The sequence below is a fragment of the Heteronotia binoei genome, chromosome 4, assembly GCF_032191835.1.
Source record: "Heteronotia binoei isolate CCM8104 ecotype False Entrance Well chromosome 4, APGP_CSIRO_Hbin_v1, whole genome shotgun sequence".
Lineage (NCBI taxonomy): Eukaryota > Metazoa > Chordata > Lepidosauria > Squamata > Gekkonidae > Heteronotia > Heteronotia binoei.
The window spans coordinates 52255655-52274985 of record NC_083226.1 but is presented as its reverse complement, the minus strand read 5'-3'; the positions used below and the strand labels follow the sequence as shown (position 1 = coordinate 52274985).

The window sequence follows — 19331 nt, the reverse complement described above, 5'->3', positions numbered from 1 at the left end:
GTGGCATAGTGGTTAGATAGTCAGAGCTGTGAAACTCTGTTCACATCCCTACTCTGCTATGGAAGTGACCCTGAGAGCTTTTGCAGACAGACCAATTGTAGCGTGGCTTTCTCACCTCCCCCCACCTGCTGCAACTGAAAATGCCCCCTGGAATACTGACCCTGGGGCATAGGAACAGAACTGGGGGGGGGGGGCATTTGGGGCTGCTGGAAGAAGAGAGAGGCAAGAAAATTGCACTCAGTGGGCGAAAATTGTTCTGTCCAGAAACACTTCACTGGATTTATGTCAGAGACTACAACACTGTTCCCAGTTTATCCAGAACTTTGTGGTAGTTACATATTTATAACATTACCCTTTTTAACGGATGAAGGACTGGATTCACTGTTTTATATCCACATCCAAAATCCAAATAGCTCACTAAGTATTTTGTCATGCATTTCATGTCCATAACTGCTTCTTACTTATTTATTTATTTATTTATTTATTTTATTTGGGATTTGTATCCCGCCCTTCCCATGAGTGGCTCAGGGCGGCTTCCAACAACTAGTCAACATAAATTTAACAATTTTAAATATAAAACAATTAAATAATTAACATTTAAACATTAAAACCAGTAACATTTCGCTCCATAAAACAATACAGCTTAAAACCAATAACATGTCATTATATATAAACAGATGGCTGGCCAGTTACGTCAAGTTTTATCCCAGCTAGGTAAGGTAATGCCTCCTCTAGCCATTAACAATGATGGTTATGTAATGCTGCATGACTGAAGATCTCCCCGATCCTCATCCCTTTTAAAATATTACAGAAAAGCTGGAATACAAACCTGAAAGAAATGCCCCAAAACAGATTCATTAGAGTGCTGGACTAAGATCTGGGAGAGCCAGGTTCAAACCCCGACTCTGCCATGGAAGCTGATTGGGCAATCTTGGGCCAATCACATTCACAGCCTCACCTAGGTCACAGGATTGTTTTGAGGATAAAATGGCAGAGAGGAGAATGGCAAAGCTGCTTTGGATCCCCAGTGCAAAGAAAGGCAGAGTACAAACAAAATTAATCAAAAAGAACATAACTTCTTTACGGTCTATACAGAGACTGTTTGTGATGCTGTGGTGGTGGTGGTGGTTGTTACAGAGACTTTTTGAAATCAGACAGCAAATACTTTACTTGTAACCCAAGCATGTTGCTTGACCTGTCACATCTATCAGTGGTTGCATTTCTTATTCCTCTGCTAATATTTGTACATAACCATTGTGTACATGCAAAGAACAGAACAGGAGGAAGGAATGGAGGGACAAGTGAGAACATATTAGTCACTTATCTTCTAAACAGAATCTTTCCCATGTACAGATCACATAGAGGAACCCATGTGTAAAACTGGGTCAAGATTGCTGTAGGTGGATAATGTAACAGTGTGCAACACAGGTTTTCCTTTCTTGTTCTTTTCTTTAAAGTCTATTCAGGAACTGAATTTAGGGGGGGGGGGTCTTTTTTTCTTTCATTTCTTAAAAAAAGAAAAAGTACAAAAAAAGATTGCTCCTCATGATGATATGGATATAAGGAAAAAATGAATGGGTGAAAGTTATATAAAGGATAAACTAATAAAAATAAAATGAACCTTCAGAATAAAAGGGAAATATCTACATATTATTAATGAACAAGATAGTACTTTCTAATTGCAGCTACTAATAGCACAATCCTAAAGACTCTTTCCTGGAAGTAAGCTCCATTGATTAATCAGTAGGATTCTGAGTAGACCTTCACAGGATTGTTCTCTAAATAACAGTTTTGCATGGACTTGCCAACTCACAACTGCTGAAATAAACAGGGCATTACATACTACATCTCATTTTAACAAGCCAGGTACACAGGAATATAGGGTTGTGGTCTTCTCTTTAACCTTGAGAAATCTCTGCTGGTAGCAGCTCATGTCACAACCTTCTAGGCTGCAGATCGCAACGCCTTCATTTAAAATAAAACAAAAAAAATTAGCAGAAGCAGCTTCTTCCCACTTAGCTAGATAATTCAATACAGGTACAACAGGATTTAATGCATAAAAGTGAATTCTGGTTGTTGAAGAGATTTCAAGTGGCTTCCTGAATACCCAAGGATGAACAGAAACTGGGCTGCACCCAGCAATGTGCCAACAAAATGAAAAGGAAAAAATGCCAGGTGGTAGATGGCCAATTCATTATATATTTCAGAGAGTTCTGAGAGAGAGCAGAGAAGCTCTGAGATAGAGCAGAGAATAACTGATATAAGGGTGAGCAGCGGGGAAGTTGCTGAGTTTGTGTGACTGCTGAAAATTCTGAGTTTGTGGTTGCTGATGAACTGCTGTTTGTTTGGTTGAGTGGGCTGAAGGTGAAGGTGATTGTTGCTGACTGATTAGGAGTGACTTTGTTCCCCACCCTCTTTGCATTGTTAAGCTGCGCCTTGCCAGAGAGCTAAAGGGATCTGGGTTCCTGGTCCTTACAGAGCCTCCAGGCTAAGAGCCACAGGCCAAGAGACGGTCTCCACTTATCCCCAGATGGAATCAGGCTGCTGGCACTTAAAATCAAAAAGGTGGCTGAGCAATTTTTAAACTAAATCTTGGGGGAAAGCCGACAGGAGATGAAATGTCTCTGGTTCGGGAGGACTCATCTCAAAGAGATGAAGGGTTAGCAGTTACTTTTCTACCAGCTAATGGATCAGAGTTGTCCACTGTGACAAACAGTATGGACTATCTGCCAAAGTCTCGAGGTGGCAGGAGGAAGGTTGCCGGCCTAGCTTGCCTGGGAAATTATAGATGTTTGTATGCAAATGCTACAAGTGTTCCAAGTAAAATTGGTGAGTTGGAATGTTTAGTGTTGGGAGGAAACATAGACATTGTGGGAATTTCAGAAACTTGGTAGAATGAGGAGAATCAGTGGGACACGGTGATTCCTGGATATAAGTTATATCGGAAGGATAGGGAGGGAAAGGTTGGAGGTGGGGTGGCTCTGTATGTCAGAGAGGTCCAGTAAGACTGAGGTCAGAGAATTAGATTCCCTTCTATAAATGCTTTGGGTTGAAATAGAGGGCCCAAAAGGAAATTTAACGATGGGAGTTCGTTATCGCCCACCAAATCAAAAGATAGAGGACGATTATATGATGGAAGGATTAAAGATAGTGGCTAAACATAAAAACTGTGTCGTAATAGGTGATTTTAACTACCTGCAGATTGATTGGGTCAATATGTGTTCTGGTCGAGAGAAAGAGATTGAGTTTCTTGATGCTCTCAATGACTGTGCTATGGAACAGATGGTCTCAGAACCTACCAGGGATGGGGCGATCCTGGATTTTGTCCTAAGTAATGGCCAAGACTTGATGAGAGATGTAAAAGTGATCGCACCGCTTGGGAGCAGTGACCACAATGTTATTGATTTCACCATTTGTATAAATAGAGAGTTGCCCCAAAAGACCACCACAACTACGTTTAACTTTAAAAGGGGTAAAGTCTCTGAGATGAGAAGGCATGTGAAGGGGAAACTGAAAGGAAAGGTAAATACAATCAAAACCCTTGGGGAAGCTTGGAGGCTATTTAAAACTACAATCCTAGAAGCTCAGATAAAATATATACCACAAGTTAGGAAAGGCACAAACAGGTATAAGAAAAGGCCTGCATGGTTAACAAAGTAATGGAAGCTGTAAAAGGTAAGAAGGACTCCTTTAAGTGGTGGAAAGCTAGCCCAAGTGAGATTAATAAAAGGGAACACAGGCTGTGGCAAATCAAATGCAAGACTGATCAGGAAGGCAAAACGGGACTATGAGGAGCATATTGCAAAAAACATAAAGACCAACAATAAAAATTTCTTCAAATATATTAGAAGCAGGAAGCCAGCCAGGGAGGCAGTGGGGCCCTTGGATGACCAAGGTGTAAAAGGATTACTGAAGGAGGATAGGGAAATGGCTGAGAAGCTGAATGCATTTTTTTCTTCCATCTTCACTGTGGAAGACAAGAAGTGTTTGCCCGCTCCAGAACCACTAATTTTGGAAGGGATGTTGAAAGACCTGAGTCAGATTGAGGTGACAAGAGAGGAGGTCCTACAACTGATAGACAAATTAAAAACTAACAAGTCACCAGATCCAGATGGCATACATCCACGAGTTCTGAAAGAACTCAAAGTTGAACTTGTGGATCTTCTGACAAAAATATGTAATCTTTCATTGGTATCTGCCTCCGTTCCTGAGGACTGGAAGGTAGCAAATGTCACCCCCATCTTTAAAAAGGGTTCCAGAGGAGATCCAGGAAATTACAGGCCACTCAGCTGACTTCAATACCTGGAAAGTTGATAGAAACCATTATCAAGGACAGAATGAGTAGGCACATTGATGAACACGGGTTATTGAAGAAGACTCAGCATGGGTTCTGTAAGGGAAGATCTTGCCTCACTAACCTGTTACATTTCGCTGAGGGGGTAAACAAACATGTGGACAAAGGAGACCCAATAGATGTTTACCTTTACTTCCAGAAAGCTTTTGATAAAGTTCCTCATCAAAGGCTCCTTAGAAAGCTCGAGAGTCATGGAGTAAAAGAACAGGTCCTCTTGTGGATCTAAAACTGGCTAATTAATAGGAAGCAGAGAGTGAGTATAAACGGGCAGTCTTTGCAGTGGATGACGGTAAGCAGTGGGGTGCCGCAGGGCTCCGTACTGGGTCCCATGCTCTTTAACTTGTTCATAAATGATTTGGAGTTGGGAGTGAGCAGCGAAGTGGCCAAGTTTGCAGATGACACTAAATTGTTCAGGGTGGTGAGAACCAGAGAGGATTGTGAGGCACTCCAAAGGGATCTGTTGAGGCTAGGTGAGTGGGCGTCAACGTGGCAGATGAGGTTCAATGTGGCCAAGTGCAAAGTAATGCACATTGGGGCCAAGAATCCCAGCTACAAATACAAGTGTGAACTGGCAGAGACTGACCAAGAGAGAGATCTTGGGGTCGTGGTAGATAACTCACTGAAAATGTCAAGGCAGTGTGCGATTGCCAAATGCCATGCTGGGAATTATTAGGAAGGGAATTGAAAACAAATCAGCCAGTATCATAATGGCCCTGTATAAATCTATGGTGCGGTCTCATTTGGAATACTGTGTGCAATTCTGGTCACCGCACCTCAAAAAAAGATATTATAGCATTGGAAAAAGTCCAGAAAAGGGCAACTAGAATGATTAAAGGTTTGGAAAACTTTTCCTATGAAGAAAGGTTAAAACGCTTGGGGCTCTTTAGCTTGGAAAAACATCCACTGCGGGGTAACATGATAGAGGTTTACAAGATAATGCATGGGATGGAGAAAGTAGAGAAAGAAGTACTTTTCTCCCTTTCTCACAATACAAGAACTCGTGGGCATTCGATGAAATTGCTGAGCAGTCAGGTTAAAACCGATAAAAGGAAGTACTTCTTTACCCAAAGGGTGATTAACATGTGGAATTCACTGCCACAGGAGGTGTAGCAGCTACAAGCATAGCCAGCTTCAAGAGGGGGTTAGATAAAAATATGGAGCAGAGGTCCATCAGTGGCTATTAGCCACAGTGTGTATATATATATGTGTGTGCTTGTGTGTGTGTGTGTATTTTTTTGGCCACTGTGTGACACAGGGTGTTGGACTGGATGGGCCATTGGCCTGATCTAACATGGCTTCTCTTATGTTCTTACAAAGTCCCTATGTGTTTTGCCATGCAGGCTTCATCAATGGGGATCTATTAAAACATAATCTTATACTTAATACAGTTAATAGAAGGGCCCCTTTAAAAAGCTATTACAAACTTACTAAAATAGTATTATAAAGTCAGGATCAAAATTAATTTCAAAAATGATACATATTGGTCAATATACAATATAATATAAATAATATAAAATTATGTTTTTATAGATTTCCCCTAATAAAGTCTGCACAGTGAAACACTTAGGGACTCTGTATAACGAATCAGACATCGGACATTTCCCCCCTTTTTGTTGTTTCCTGAAGACCTGCAATGAAGCTCATATGATTTTTAGTTCCAGCCTTTCATTACATGAAAAAGGACATTGATACACACATGCCAAGTGAAACAGCTTTCTGAACAGTTATAAGAAAAATAATAAAGTGGAATGCAATGACACCTTCCAAGTTCAGACATACTTTCTCATTCTCGCATTACACTGTAAGACACAGAATATAAATATGTGGGACTGAAACTTTACAGTAATTTTGTTTAAAAAAAGAAATACAGAACTAGCTTCAATTAGATAAAAAAACATAGCTCAAAATACTTTCACTTTGTTTTTCAAAACAGCACAGTTGCTGAAGTTTGGGGTTGTGCAAAGATGAGCAGGCTCAATGGTCAACTGCCATTAAAAGCAAAAAAAGACTGGGACTATTTAAAAGGCTGACCATCAAGACTGTTGTAATGATCTGTAAAAATCCCCACTTCGATGGAGGACTCCAATAGGGCAACACCAGAGGTCAATATGGTCAAAGTGGGCCACTGACCAAGTGAGCTTGCTGGGGACTTAGTAACAGGATATGTAAGAGGTAACATCACCCCACTGTTTTAAAATAAAGTGCTTAAAAGCACTGTGGCCTTTGGTTTCTTTCTTCACTGATCTGTTCCTTCCAAGGCAATGGCTTGATCACCCACTGGTCTTGGAACATTATTAATAATTAACAAGAATCAATTAGCATTTTAATCATATCGCCTACAGTATGACATAGTTTTTGCACAATTGGGAGTGCTACTGTGTCCCACTTTGAAAACATATTATTTAACTGCATTGCTAAATTACAAATTAAAATTACTGAGCAATTATGCATTTAGACTAACATGCTGCTGCTAGCACCATGACTTCTGCAAGCAGAAATAAGATGTGAGATACAGTGAAGTTTTCCTTACACAACAGTTCATAGCAACTTTTATAAAACACATATGTTAGTGCAAGTGGACTGTAGGATACACACCATCATCTCTAGCCCTGACTTGGATAGCCCAATCTCATCAGATCTCAGAAGCTAAGGCCTTGGCTAGTATTTGGAAGGGTGACCTCCAAGGAATACCAGGGTCATGATGCAAAGGCAGGCAATACCAAACCATCTCTGAAACTTCTTTTGCCTTAAAAACAAGTCTAGCTTGCCTTGCCACCATCTAGTGGCACATAACACTAAAAAAAGCTAGAACATTTGGCTGTCAGACCATCTTAGGATCTCCTGGCTACCCTACACACACAATGCTTAACAACAATAATAAACATCTCTGTACATGCAACTTGTACATGAACCTTGAATGCAACTTTCCACTCAGTTTAGAATGACTCTTAAACAGAGCAATCCTGAACAGTGTTAACATTCCTAAATCCTGCAGCTTAGAAAGGTATAATTTTATCTAGGATTCCATTGCTAAACTAAGCGTATTAGCTGATTGCTCCCTAAAGTAAAACTCCAGTAAAACTATTCATTTTGCCTTTTAAGATATTTATTTGATTTATTTATTACATCTTTATCCCACCCTTCCCTCAAGGACGACAATGTGGCATATATCGGTCTCCCTTTCTACAATTAACTCTCGCAACAATCCTGTAAGGTAGGTTGCAAAAGAGTGAATGGCCCAAGGCCACTCATCAGGTTTCCATGGCAGAGTGGAGGTTTGAACCTTGGTATTCCAGATCCTAGTCTGACGCTCCAACCACTATACCACAATTGACAGCAAAAAGCAAGACATGAAAAGGCCAGCAAGTATCTTTTCCCCAGTCTGTTTTTTTTCTCTTCACCTGGTCCATGGTGAATGCCTCTCCTGATGCATATTCATTTTGTTTAAAAAAGTAAAATGACAACAAGGCAGTCCTTCTGCAGCACATCTATTTCCCTTACTCCCACAACCGTAATTTTGTACTACTACTTCACACAGAATTTATAGTCTTCGTGCTAGTTTAGTGCTGGTTGTTTTTACTGCACTCCCCATCTCCTTCACCTAGGAGCAGCCAATGGGTAGTAGCAAGAATTTTTAGCAAATGATGAACATCCTGATATAAACAGTACAGTGTGTGTGCGTGTATGTGTGGGGGGGGTAAACTTAGCATAACTCCATTATATTAAACACAAAGAACTCTAGAGAGGTAGGAGAAAGCATAACTGAGTTTAAAAATTCTCTAGAGGAAAACACAATCCAGTTACCCAGCATATAGGGCAACAATACCATGCCAGATGTTTATGGCAGTAGCACTGCGTCATAGAAATGCTGGCCCAGATCCAGATGCATGATTAGGACAGAGTAATCTTTTTTTTCTGTGACTTTCTGCAACTGCAGTATTTTACGTAAGTTACTGTACATTAATCTTATATAATTTTTGCAGAACAGCCTTTGTATCTAGTTATATGTTTTCAATGACATCAAGGTTATTCAGGTCCCGTCCCCCCTTTTTGAAGCTACTGATTCTTTAAATATAAGCTTCTGCAGTGAAGACAAACGTTAAGTTACTGGACACTTTCTACGAGCATACAGAAACTTTAACTAAATACCTCATTGTACAGACAGCTCAGATGTGTTCTACTGTGACAGTTTCAGGAACAAATCCCAAAATACACACCTTGCAGTATATTGCATCCTAGGCAATTAAAGCATTGACATCAGCAGAAAAAAATGACAACTGCAAGAAATGAACTATGATGGAGCAAGGGGAAAAAAAACCAATCATGCTTTAAACAACTCAATGGGTAATTTTTACCATGGACAGTCAAAAACATGCTGAACTCACTATATTTTCATTGCAAAATATAATTCACTTCTACTTAAAACCAATTTCCACAAAAGCAGGGGGGGGGAAATAACAAGTATTCTCTCACTCCTTCAGTATCAGTAAATACTTCATAAAGACAAGACACAATATACTCACATAATTAAATGATTAGATAACTTTAGATGGAAGAAATGCAATCGTTATAGGAAGATAAGCCTTTCTCAGAAACGTTTGTTCCTGTCAAAAACAGAAAAGCCAGCAGAAAGCACCCAGAACATATTCCTTTTTCTGTGTTTTATTCCACAATACCCATGGGGTTCTCATTAATTAGTTACCAACCAGAAAAATATAAAAGTTCATGCAATAGCAGCTGTCATCACAGGAGTCCTCCATAATAGAATCTAAAACAAATGTCAGTTGAAAAAGCTGCAGCTACAGCAATGCCGGTAGATGATGCCTCTGCAGAAGAGGATGATGGGAAGTTTTCCAATCTCTACTGCAGCCTAATTCTAATCCATCACTACCTAGCAGCAAAGGAAAAAAACTGAGAGCCAAGACAATACAATGATTCATATATTTTAAATTTTTTTAAAGATACCTCAGTGTTTTGCATTTAATTTATCATGAAATGTTTAAAAATCAAATAAAAAGGTAAGCCAAGCTATTTCACATTTTCTTTTAAAGTAACAGAAAACAGTAGACAACAGAACTGTTTAATAGTTCAGTGACCCTTGTTCTAAATACAGTCTTACAATAATTATTGAGAATACTAGCTATTTTCTGGGAAACTACAGTATATTATTTTTCAACACGGTTGTATAAAACTTTACAATTATTTAAAAGAAGCTAGATAAAGATATACAAATCTGGGATATATTGGAAGATAGTGTGGCAAGAGCAACAAAAAATAAATAAAACCAACATAAAATAATCCTCTAATGATGATTCCAAGTAGCTGCTAAAAAGATTTCTAGCAAGCTTCCTATGGTCTTTCCACATCAGCATTCCAGTATTTCATATTCTTAAAAGAGTTCTCTAGAAGAATGTACAGTATTTAAAGGTCTACAGAAGCATGTTGTTTCCACCCTTTGTGTTGCTAGGTGCAAAAGGGAAAATTGCAGAGGCATCTGCTGCCACTGGGATAGATCTTAACCATATTTTCAACTGGAAGAAGACACTTCCATTAGCAGAAATGGTGGAGAAAGGGAACCTTCACCAATTTTCCCTTCCCACTACAAACCCCAACTTTGCAACCAAAATTTCTAGGTCAGCAGTCCTGATGCAGTGCCCATAGGCACCTGGGTGCCCCCGAGTCCTTTTCTGATGCCCACCAAATGTTTCTAGGAAGTGGATGGGGTCATATAGCACTTTTGCCCAGCAAGACTTCTGATTGACTACCAGAGATTTGACTGGCTGTACAGACTATTTTTAAACATGGTTTTGGCAGCAGCTACTATAACAGCACAAGGATCCGCACTGTGTTAACTAAAGTTAAGTTAGATCAGAGGCAAACATTTTATGGCTGGCTCTGCCTCCTGTGGCAACCATTCTGTGGCAGCCATTCTGCTGCCGTGCCCACCGTGCCATGTCAGAATTCCGAACATGTCCACAGGCTTCAAAAGGTTGGGGACCCCTGATCTAGGTGTTCACAGGGATGAGCTGGGATGGAAGCAAAGTGACAGAAGGCTGGGAAGCTGAGAGAAAGGGAACCCAGTAGAAAGTAGAAAGACAAAAAGCAGCAGCAGAGGAAAATAAAAGTATCTGAGCCAGAGGTAGGAATTTAAATAAAGGCAATGTAAAGTGAGGCTTGGAAACCTCACACAAGTTTAGTGGTAGCACGTTTTCTGTGCTGAAGTATGAAGAGAGCGTGTGAGCTTTGGAGAAAGAAGGAATATGGGGCAAGGAGATAAATTTCAGTTTGATTTAACTAGTCAAATTTTTTAGCTACTTTCTTTCGCTCTAACAGATGCAAGCCCAGATAACATTCTTTGGTTCAAACTTTTTAGAAAAGTACAAGGGTATCTTGGTTTAAATATATAACCCCAAATATTAGGTCCTATTGTCTCAAATGACTGAAGTTAGACTAAAACTCTGATCCTATCATTATACTACTAATTAGAGACTTGAAGGCCTATAGAGAAAAAACAAAACCGAAAAGCATTTCTCTCATTTTTTCCACTGACCATCTCCCAGAAAATGGCATTCTAGCCACCATGGATGTTGAGTCTATGTACATCAACATCGCCCATAAGGATGGATTACAAGCCATTAGATGGATGGATTACAAGCCATCTCTGACAATATAAGAGCAGAACTTGCCACTGAACTCTGCATGTTTGTTCTCTAACACAACTACTTCAGGTTTGGTGACAACTTATATGTTGAAATCAATGGCACAGTCATGCACACCTGCATGGCTCCACAGTATGCCAATATTTTCATAGTGTATCTAAAATAGCATTTTCTGAACTCCTCTCCGATCCATCTGTCATAAATGAGACCTTGTTGGGGAGGACCATGTTTGTACCTATTTAAGATTAGATAGCAGAGATATAAACTTTATAAAGGATACAGACAAACACAATTATTTTTTTTAAAAAAACTTTTTAAATAAAGCATATGTAAAACATTAGCACTTGCCTATAGCCAAGCTATAATTGCATCTGCTCCAACCCTTAAGACAGTGATACTAAATTGAAGAATCTAAAGCAAGCATTTTTGCAACTACATATTCTCCTGATATAAGAAAGATGAGTGGAGAGGTCAGAATGATATTCAGGGACAGCCTGCTACAGGAAAAGTCCAAAGAAAATGACAACAGAATACCACTGGTGGTCACCTACAGCTCACAACTCAAACCAATTCAACATATTATGACCCATGCTGGATAGGGATACTTCCCTCACACAGGCACTGGGGGACTGACCTTTTTTTGCTTACAGACCACCTGCTAACCTAAAACAGTTTCTCACTCACAATGATAAACTACTTAATAACAACATGAACTCTGGTACTAAGGCCTGCAACAAACCACTATGTCAACTCTGCTCTCATATAGATCCTTTGGTCTCATATAGACCAAAAGGCAAAAATATAACACCACCATGACTACATGAAGATATTTTCAAAATGTCTAATTTTAATTTATATATAAATTCAACACCCCAGTATCTATTTGATCCCTGATGGAGGCGGTGTCCGGCTGGGCGTTGGAGTACCCAGGGCTCTTGGTCCTGGGTGACTTCAATGTCCATGCCGATGACGCAGCTTCCATTCAGGTGATGGACCTAGTGTCTTCCATGGCGACACTGGGACTCTCCCAATTTGTCACGACTCCCACGCACCAGGCTGGGCACACATTAGATCTGATCTTTGCGGCCGGGATTAAAGTGAACGAAATTGCAACGGAGGCGATACCATGGTCGGATCACTTAGCCCTCAAGGCTCATATGGAGACGCTACCACAACCCTGTAAGGGCGGAGAGCCTATTTTGGCTCGCCCGCGGAGCCTGATGGACCCGGAACGGTTCCAAACGGCTCTTCGGGATCCTTGGCCCCCTTGCGATTCCCTTGATGCCCTGGTTGATGCCTGGCAAGACCGGCTATCTGGGGCAATCAACGAGATCGCACCCCGACGTCCTCTGCGCCCTCATTCAAGGCTGGCTCCCTGGTATACCTCGGAGCTACGCCGGTTGAAACAAGGACTCCAACGACTAGAGAGGCAGTGGCGGCGCACTTGTGGCGAAGCGGCGAGAACATCCTACAGAACGTTTATGAGGTCGTATGAGATGGCAGTCAAGGCCGCGAAGAAGAAGTACTTCGCGGCCAAGATTGCGTCTGCAAATTCGCGCCCGGCACAATTGTTTAAAATAATTGGACATTTAACTACACTGCCCCAGGGCAGACCAAACGTTAGAGAATTAGAAATAGGCTGTGAGGCTTTTGCGAGATTTTTTGCAGACAAAATCACGTCGCTCCGCCAGGACCTGCCCATCACCTTAGACACAGTACATGAGCCCAAGGCCCCACGCCTGTCTTCCGATTTAACTCTGGATCATTTCGACCCGCTCAGCCTGGAGGAAGTTGACGGAATCCTCTCCTCTGCGCGCCCTACAACTTGTGATTTGGACCCATGCCCCTCCTGGCTAATTAAATCCTGCCTGAGGGAGCTAGATTGTCCTTTACGGGACATCATAAATAGATCCCTCTCGGAGGGGCACTTTCCATCATCCCTGAAAGAGGCTTTGGTCCGACCCCTCTTGAAAAAAAGTACAGCAGACCCGGCCGAATTGGTAAACTACCGACTGGTCTCTAATTTACCGTTTTTAGGTAAAATAATAGAGAGGGAAGTGGCGTCGCAGTTGCAGAGCTTTCTGGATGACGCTTCCATCCTAGACCCTTGCCAGTCCGGCTTTCGCCCGGGTTATGGGATGGAGACAGTACTGGTCGCCCTGGTAGATGATCTCCAACGGCACCTGGATCGGGGCGGTGTGGCGGTGCTGATGTTGCTAGATCTGTCGGCCGCGTTCGACACGGTCGACCATCGGCTACTGACCCGCCGCCTCGCCGACATAGGGGTGAGGGGGTCTGCCTTACAATGGCTCTCCTCCTTCCTCGAGGATCGGGAACAAAGGGTGGCTATTGGGGGTGAGCGGTCCCGGAGGCGCACACTGGACTGTTGAGTGCCCCAGGGGGCAGTTCTCTCACCAATGTTATTCAATATCTATATGCGCCCTCTTGCCCAGATTGCCAGGAGATATGGACTTGGGTGCCATCAATATGCAGATGGCACCCAACTCTATCTGCTGATGGACGGCCGGCCTGACTGCGTCCCTGAGAATTTAGACCGGGCCTTGCAGGATATGGCAACTTGGTTGAGGGGGAGCGGGCTGAAATTGAATCCAGCGAAGACAGAAGTCCTTTGTCTGGGTCGGGAAACTCGGGAAGGGGAAATACCTCTTCCGGGTTAGGAGTCTGGGAGTTTTACTGCAGCCTTCATTATCAATGGAGGCCCAGATTACAGCCACTGCCAAGTCAGCCTTTTTCCACCGAAGGCGGGCAAGGCAGTTGGCTCCCTTCCTAGAGCGCCAAGATCTGGCAACGGTACTTCACGCAACGGTCACCTTGAGAATGGATTACTGTAATGCCCTCTACATGGGGCTGCCTCTGTACTGAACCCGGCTGCCTCTGTACTGAACCCAGCTGGTGCAGAATGCAGCGGCTAGACTGTTGCTGGGGCTTCCTAAATGGGAGCACATACAGCCTGGACTGCGCGAGCTGCACTGGCTGCCAGTTATATATCGGGTTCGTTACAAAGTGCTGGTCATTACCTTTAAAGCCCTATATGGTCGAGGACCTGTCTACCTTAGGGACCGTCTCTCCCCATATGAACCCCAGAGAGCACTGAGGTCAGCCGGAAAAAACTTGTTGACTATTCCCGGACCGAGAGAGGTGAAGCTGCAATGCACCTGTAACCGGGCCTTCTCCTCTGTAGCCCCGAGCCTATGGAACCAACTTCCAGAGGAAATGCGGGCCCTGCGGGATCTTGAACAATTCCGCAGGGCCTGCAAGACCTTCCTCTTCCGACTGGCTTTCGCTGACGAAGAAAGAAATTGCTAATGATAACCGCCATCATAAAAGAACAATAGTATTAGCACTTTTATTAACTTAATTAACTAATTTTTAAACTTAATCAGAATTTTAATGTTTAAATGTAATTTTGTTTTCTTTTGCTTTCCTTGTATAATTGAAATTTGTATGATGTTGTTAGCCGCCCTGAGCCTGCTCCGGCGGGGAGGGCGGGATACAAATAAAATTATCTATCTATCTATCTATCTATCTATCTATCTATCTATCTATCTATCTATCTATCTATCTATCTATCTATCTATCTATCTATCTATCTCCAAAAATAAACATCTAACCCATACTATTCAATAAATGTCCAAATTTTACAAAGTCTATTCCACAAAGTTTATAATGTGTTCCAGAATATTATTCAACATGATGGTTTGCCTTCACTGAAAAATAATTCATTCAGATTCATAAACTGGAATGTTCTCACCCTCAAGTCACTGATTGATTCAATGTTTCAATAGCATTTTGGTCATCCTAGTCAATTTCCACTCTGTAATTTCAGTTGTACTTATCTGTGATTTCGATTAAACCTGTCCATATCCAAATGGTTCTGGCTGAGAGATTGTTAGCTGGAAATTCCGTTTCATGTATTGTTTCATCAAAGTTGGAACTCCATACCTACATCATGCTCATAACTATATACTCACAATCACAGCCAATTCAAATCATCATTCAAAGAATATATATTGTGAGTATGTGGTCATGAGCATGTGAATATATGGTCTACATTCGACAAACAAGCCAGTCCCTACAACAAAGAATAAATGAATAAATGGACAGAAGTCTGACATTAGAAACCACAACATTCAAAAACCAGTGTGGGAACATTTTAACCTTCCAGGATGTTTAGTTGCTGACCTAATAACTATAGTTCTCATACAAAGGAATTTCAAAGGGAGATTAGAAAGCGAATTGCAGCTGATAATGAAGCTCAAGACAATGCATCATCCTGGACTGAAAAAACACCTGGTTTTATTTTTTCTTTACCAATGCAAATTTCTCCACTTACTGCCTCTCTGCATATCGCGCCTAATCCAATGATGCTTGCTATTGTAATTCACTTACTATTGTAAGTGAATTCACATCACTTTCCAAGATATAAAGACAAATGGACTCAGATGCTAGCTGAATTTGAAGGAATAGAGACTAACGAAATCTCATACCCTAACGCTATTTTTTTTAGTGCTACTCGGCACATGTTCTTTCCTGCTGCTACACGCAGACTAACATGGCTACCTATCTTGATCTACTAATTAAAAAAACCAGTTCAGCCAAGTACTTAACTCATCCATTAACTTTAAAAGAAACAAAACCAATCCAAGTGCTTACATTAAGAATGAAGGGGGCTAATAACATCCTTTTCTTCTGTAGGAACTCTCTGGCTTTATTTTCATCAATTTCTAGTGCTCTTCCAATTCTAGTTCTCACCTAACTTTGGGCTCCTCCATCAAGAGATAATAAGGTAATAGTTAACTGCAGTTTTGAGATTTAAAAATGAACGTTCCTTAAACACTTCTGGCTTCTATTTTTGCAGTAGCACCACACAGAGCATCTTCAAGATTAAGAATCTACATCTTTGGTATGGGAAAACGGAAAAACAAAGGCACTTCTAACATTTCTCGATAAACACAACTAAAGTTCTAGGACATTCCTCTCTTGTAAAAAAGTGCATCACTCCTTGTTGTGGTCTCAGATCAGGGACACCTTACATTTGTGCATAAGGGCTGCCCTCCCAGGATCTCCCCTGACCACTTGCATCGCATCTAGGCATTTAAATAGGTCATACAATGCAGGGGTATCAACCGTGTGGCCCAGGAGCCAAAATCACGCCTCCAGAGAGCTCCTATCAGGTCTGCAAGTCAGTCTGCTCCCTTCTCGCTATCTCTTGCTTCCTTCTGTGTCACAGCTTGCTTTGCCAGACTTGCTCAATCACACAGGAGTTACAGAGCAAAGTCTCTATTTTCTCTTTTGGCTGAGATTCCTTCCTTGGGGAGGAAGTGATAGCTTGCTGTGCCAGGCTCTCTCAATCACACAGCAGAGCTACCGAGCCAAGCCTTTTTTTCTTCTGTTGGCTGAGGCTCCACCCCTTCCTCATCCCTTGAGGAGGAAGGGAAAGAGCAGAGCTTCCTTTGCTCAGTTCCCTCACTCACATGGGAGAGATACAAAACCTTTGTGTTTGTCTGTGTCCTTTCTAAAGTTTATATCTCCGCTACCTGGCATTACATTTTATGACACACATGGCCCAGCCTGACAAGGTCTCAGTTATGTCAGATCTAGCCCTCATAACAAATGAGTTTGACACCCTTGATATAATGCTTAGCCTCATGCCTACTCTTACAGCTCTGTGCCTTCCACTCTCCTTTTCCTTGTTGTCTTTTAAAAGTTCCTTCAGTTAGTCCTTCCCTGAGTTCTTCAGGGACAGGGTTTAATTGGTGCCTGTGTGCCCCCCCCCCCCCCGCTCAGTTCCTCTTCTTCTGGTGGCTTCTTCTCCACTGCAGCTGTTGGCCTCCTTGGCTTGTCTCTCCATGGCTGTTCTCCCCTCTCATCTTCCCAGCTGCTGGACTTTAAACCCTACATTTGGCCATCTGAGCCTCATTCTCCCAGCAGCAGCAGTGTGTCACATCCAGTCATTTTTTTTCCTTGCTCCGGATGGGGAAATGTCCTACTGCCACTAAGGCCCTACAGAACCAGCTTGCTGGCCACACAGTGATATGATTATTCCTTCTTACTTGATGCTATATAAAGGAAGATATTATAATCATTTAAACTTGGTATTAATACAGCACATTTCAAGTGTTCAAAATCAATAACATACATTCTCATTAAAAGGTTTAAGTGGCTCTTTACCATTCAATAGGAGTGTGCCACCATCCCATGGTGCTGCTGTAAAGGTTAAAGGACCAACTTTACATGGCTAAGACCAATCGCACTGGTCTTCCAATTTTCTTTTTATGATGTAAACCATCTTTTAAATGTAATTATTAGGAAGTGGTAAACAGAGTGTAAAATAAACAAGCAAGAGACACTGTTAACTCTGATCTGAAGGCCCTTTAGTCAGCAATCATGAGTTGGAGAAGGAAAGGAATAACAGAGTTGGAATGAAAGAGAAACAGTGTGGGCAATAACTGAAGGTAATGCTAAAACAACACAGCGGATAGTGTAACTTTTAGTTTTATTTTATATTTTTCTATTCCCCTTTCCTTCCACTTGCAGAATAAGGCAATAATAAAATCTCACTTACACTGGGATGTTTTCAAAGGCATCTTCAAAGCTCTCCTGTAAATTCAGTAAGAATAAATTATTAGCAAGTTGAAGATAGCAGCTATCTTGCTGTAAAAATAAAGCAGTCACCTTTACATATTAGATTTTACATTCACACTAAACTTCTAACTTGAGAACAAGGGATACCTAACATTTCCATCAAATGCTGGGGTTTTTTAAATCAAAATCACCCTTCCCAAGTTGCTTTTCCACCCATAAAGAAAAAGATATGGTAGAAACAAATATGAACTTGCATCTGTCCCAATCACATGGAACTGAGGCATACTGACCTGAAGACAAATTATTTTAAAGTTCGATGTCTCTAAAGCTTAAGTGAAACATAATTTTTATTAGGGTTTTTTTTTTTTAGAAAAAGTCCAGCAGGGACTCATTTGCATATTAGGTCACACCCCTGATAGAACCATTGCTTCACACAGGGCTTTTTTGTAGAAACAGCCCAGCAGCTGTCTTCCAGGACAAGAGACGTAAACGAATGGATGGGCTCAAAGGGTGGTTTCATTAGCTGGCTCAGTACAAGTGACAAGCTCCAGGTAGGATGAATCTGGCGGATTAGAGGATGAAGGTGGAGGATTCCTTTCAGAAAGGCTTTAGTAGCATAGTGGGAGAAAACAGTGCAGCCTTCAATATGCGGATGAAATGCAGAGATGGCCACTAAATGGACTTTTAGAGAAGAGTACGAAAGTCCTGAGTTATAAGGTGTAGGTTAAGATCTGAGTGATAGTGGAGAGTTCAGGTTTGAAGTTATGTAGAACAGCATATGCCGAAAAACGTTTCCATTTCAAAGAATAAGATTTTCTGGTGGCAGGTTTTTTGGCGTTGAGTAAGACATGCCGAACGTCCAGAGGGAAATTCAGAAATTGATTCTCCACGAAGTCAGTCGTAGAAGTGCCGGGCTGTGGTGTAAAACCTTGCCATCTTGCTGTGAAATCAAGTCCTGAACTTGGGGAAGTTGGAGGAATGTGTTGCCTGAGAGGAGGAGAAGAGTGGTGAACCAAGGTTGACAAGGCCACCATGGTGTAATCAGGATGCAATTGGTCTGATTTAACTTTATCTTTTGTAATACCCTCGTGATGAGAGGGATTGGTGGGAATAGGTAGTGTAGTGTCCCTGACCATTGCTGGAGGAAGACATGCCCGCCGACAGTGGGGATGGAGGGCCCCGAGCGTAGAAGCGTGGGCACTGTGCGTTGTCTGGAAATGCAAATACATCTACTGTTGGAGTTCCAAAGGTCTGGAACACTGTGTGCAGGTAACGACGGTTGAGGGCCCGTTCATTGTCGTTGACTAGATGACAACTCAGTGTGTCTGCTTGGATGTTTTGGACTCCTGGTAGATGCACTGCTGTCAGGAAAATGCCATGGGTGATACTCCAGTGCCATAAGGATAGGGCTCGTTTGCACAGTCGAACAGAGGCTGTGCCTCCCTGCTGATTGATGTAGAAGACAGTGGCTACATTGTCGGAGGTGACCTGAATGTGGTGGTTGTGAAGAGACGGGAGAAAGGATCTCGGGGCTCTGTGGACCACCAGAAGCTCTAGACAATTGATGTGAAGGGATCTCTCGTAATTGGTCCATCGTCCCTGAACTGTCAGCGCTCCCAAGTGGGCTCCCCATCCCCACTTGGAGGCATCGGTCGTGACAATCACAGAGGGCGGTGTTCATACGAACGGCATTCCTACCAGGAGATGACGAT

General features: G+C 41.9%; 1 protein-coding gene across 4 annotated transcripts in view; it reads right to left on the bottom strand.

Moving 5' to 3' along the window:
• TTC39B (tetratricopeptide repeat domain 39B) overlaps window positions 1-19331 on the bottom strand; it is a 90726-nt gene that overhangs the window by 52312 nt on the left and 19083 nt on the right. For 2 of the 4 annotated variants that reach the window (XM_060237263.1, XM_060237265.1), the window contains exon 2: window positions 17600-17634. In XM_060237263.1, coding sequence (XP_060093246.1) covers window positions 17600-17634 — 35 coding nt within the window. Of the gene's footprint in view, window positions 1-8877; window positions 9171-17599; window positions 17635-19331 lie in introns of those variants that run through there. The other 2 variants (XM_060237264.1, XM_060237266.1) reach the window with 2 other exon arrangements.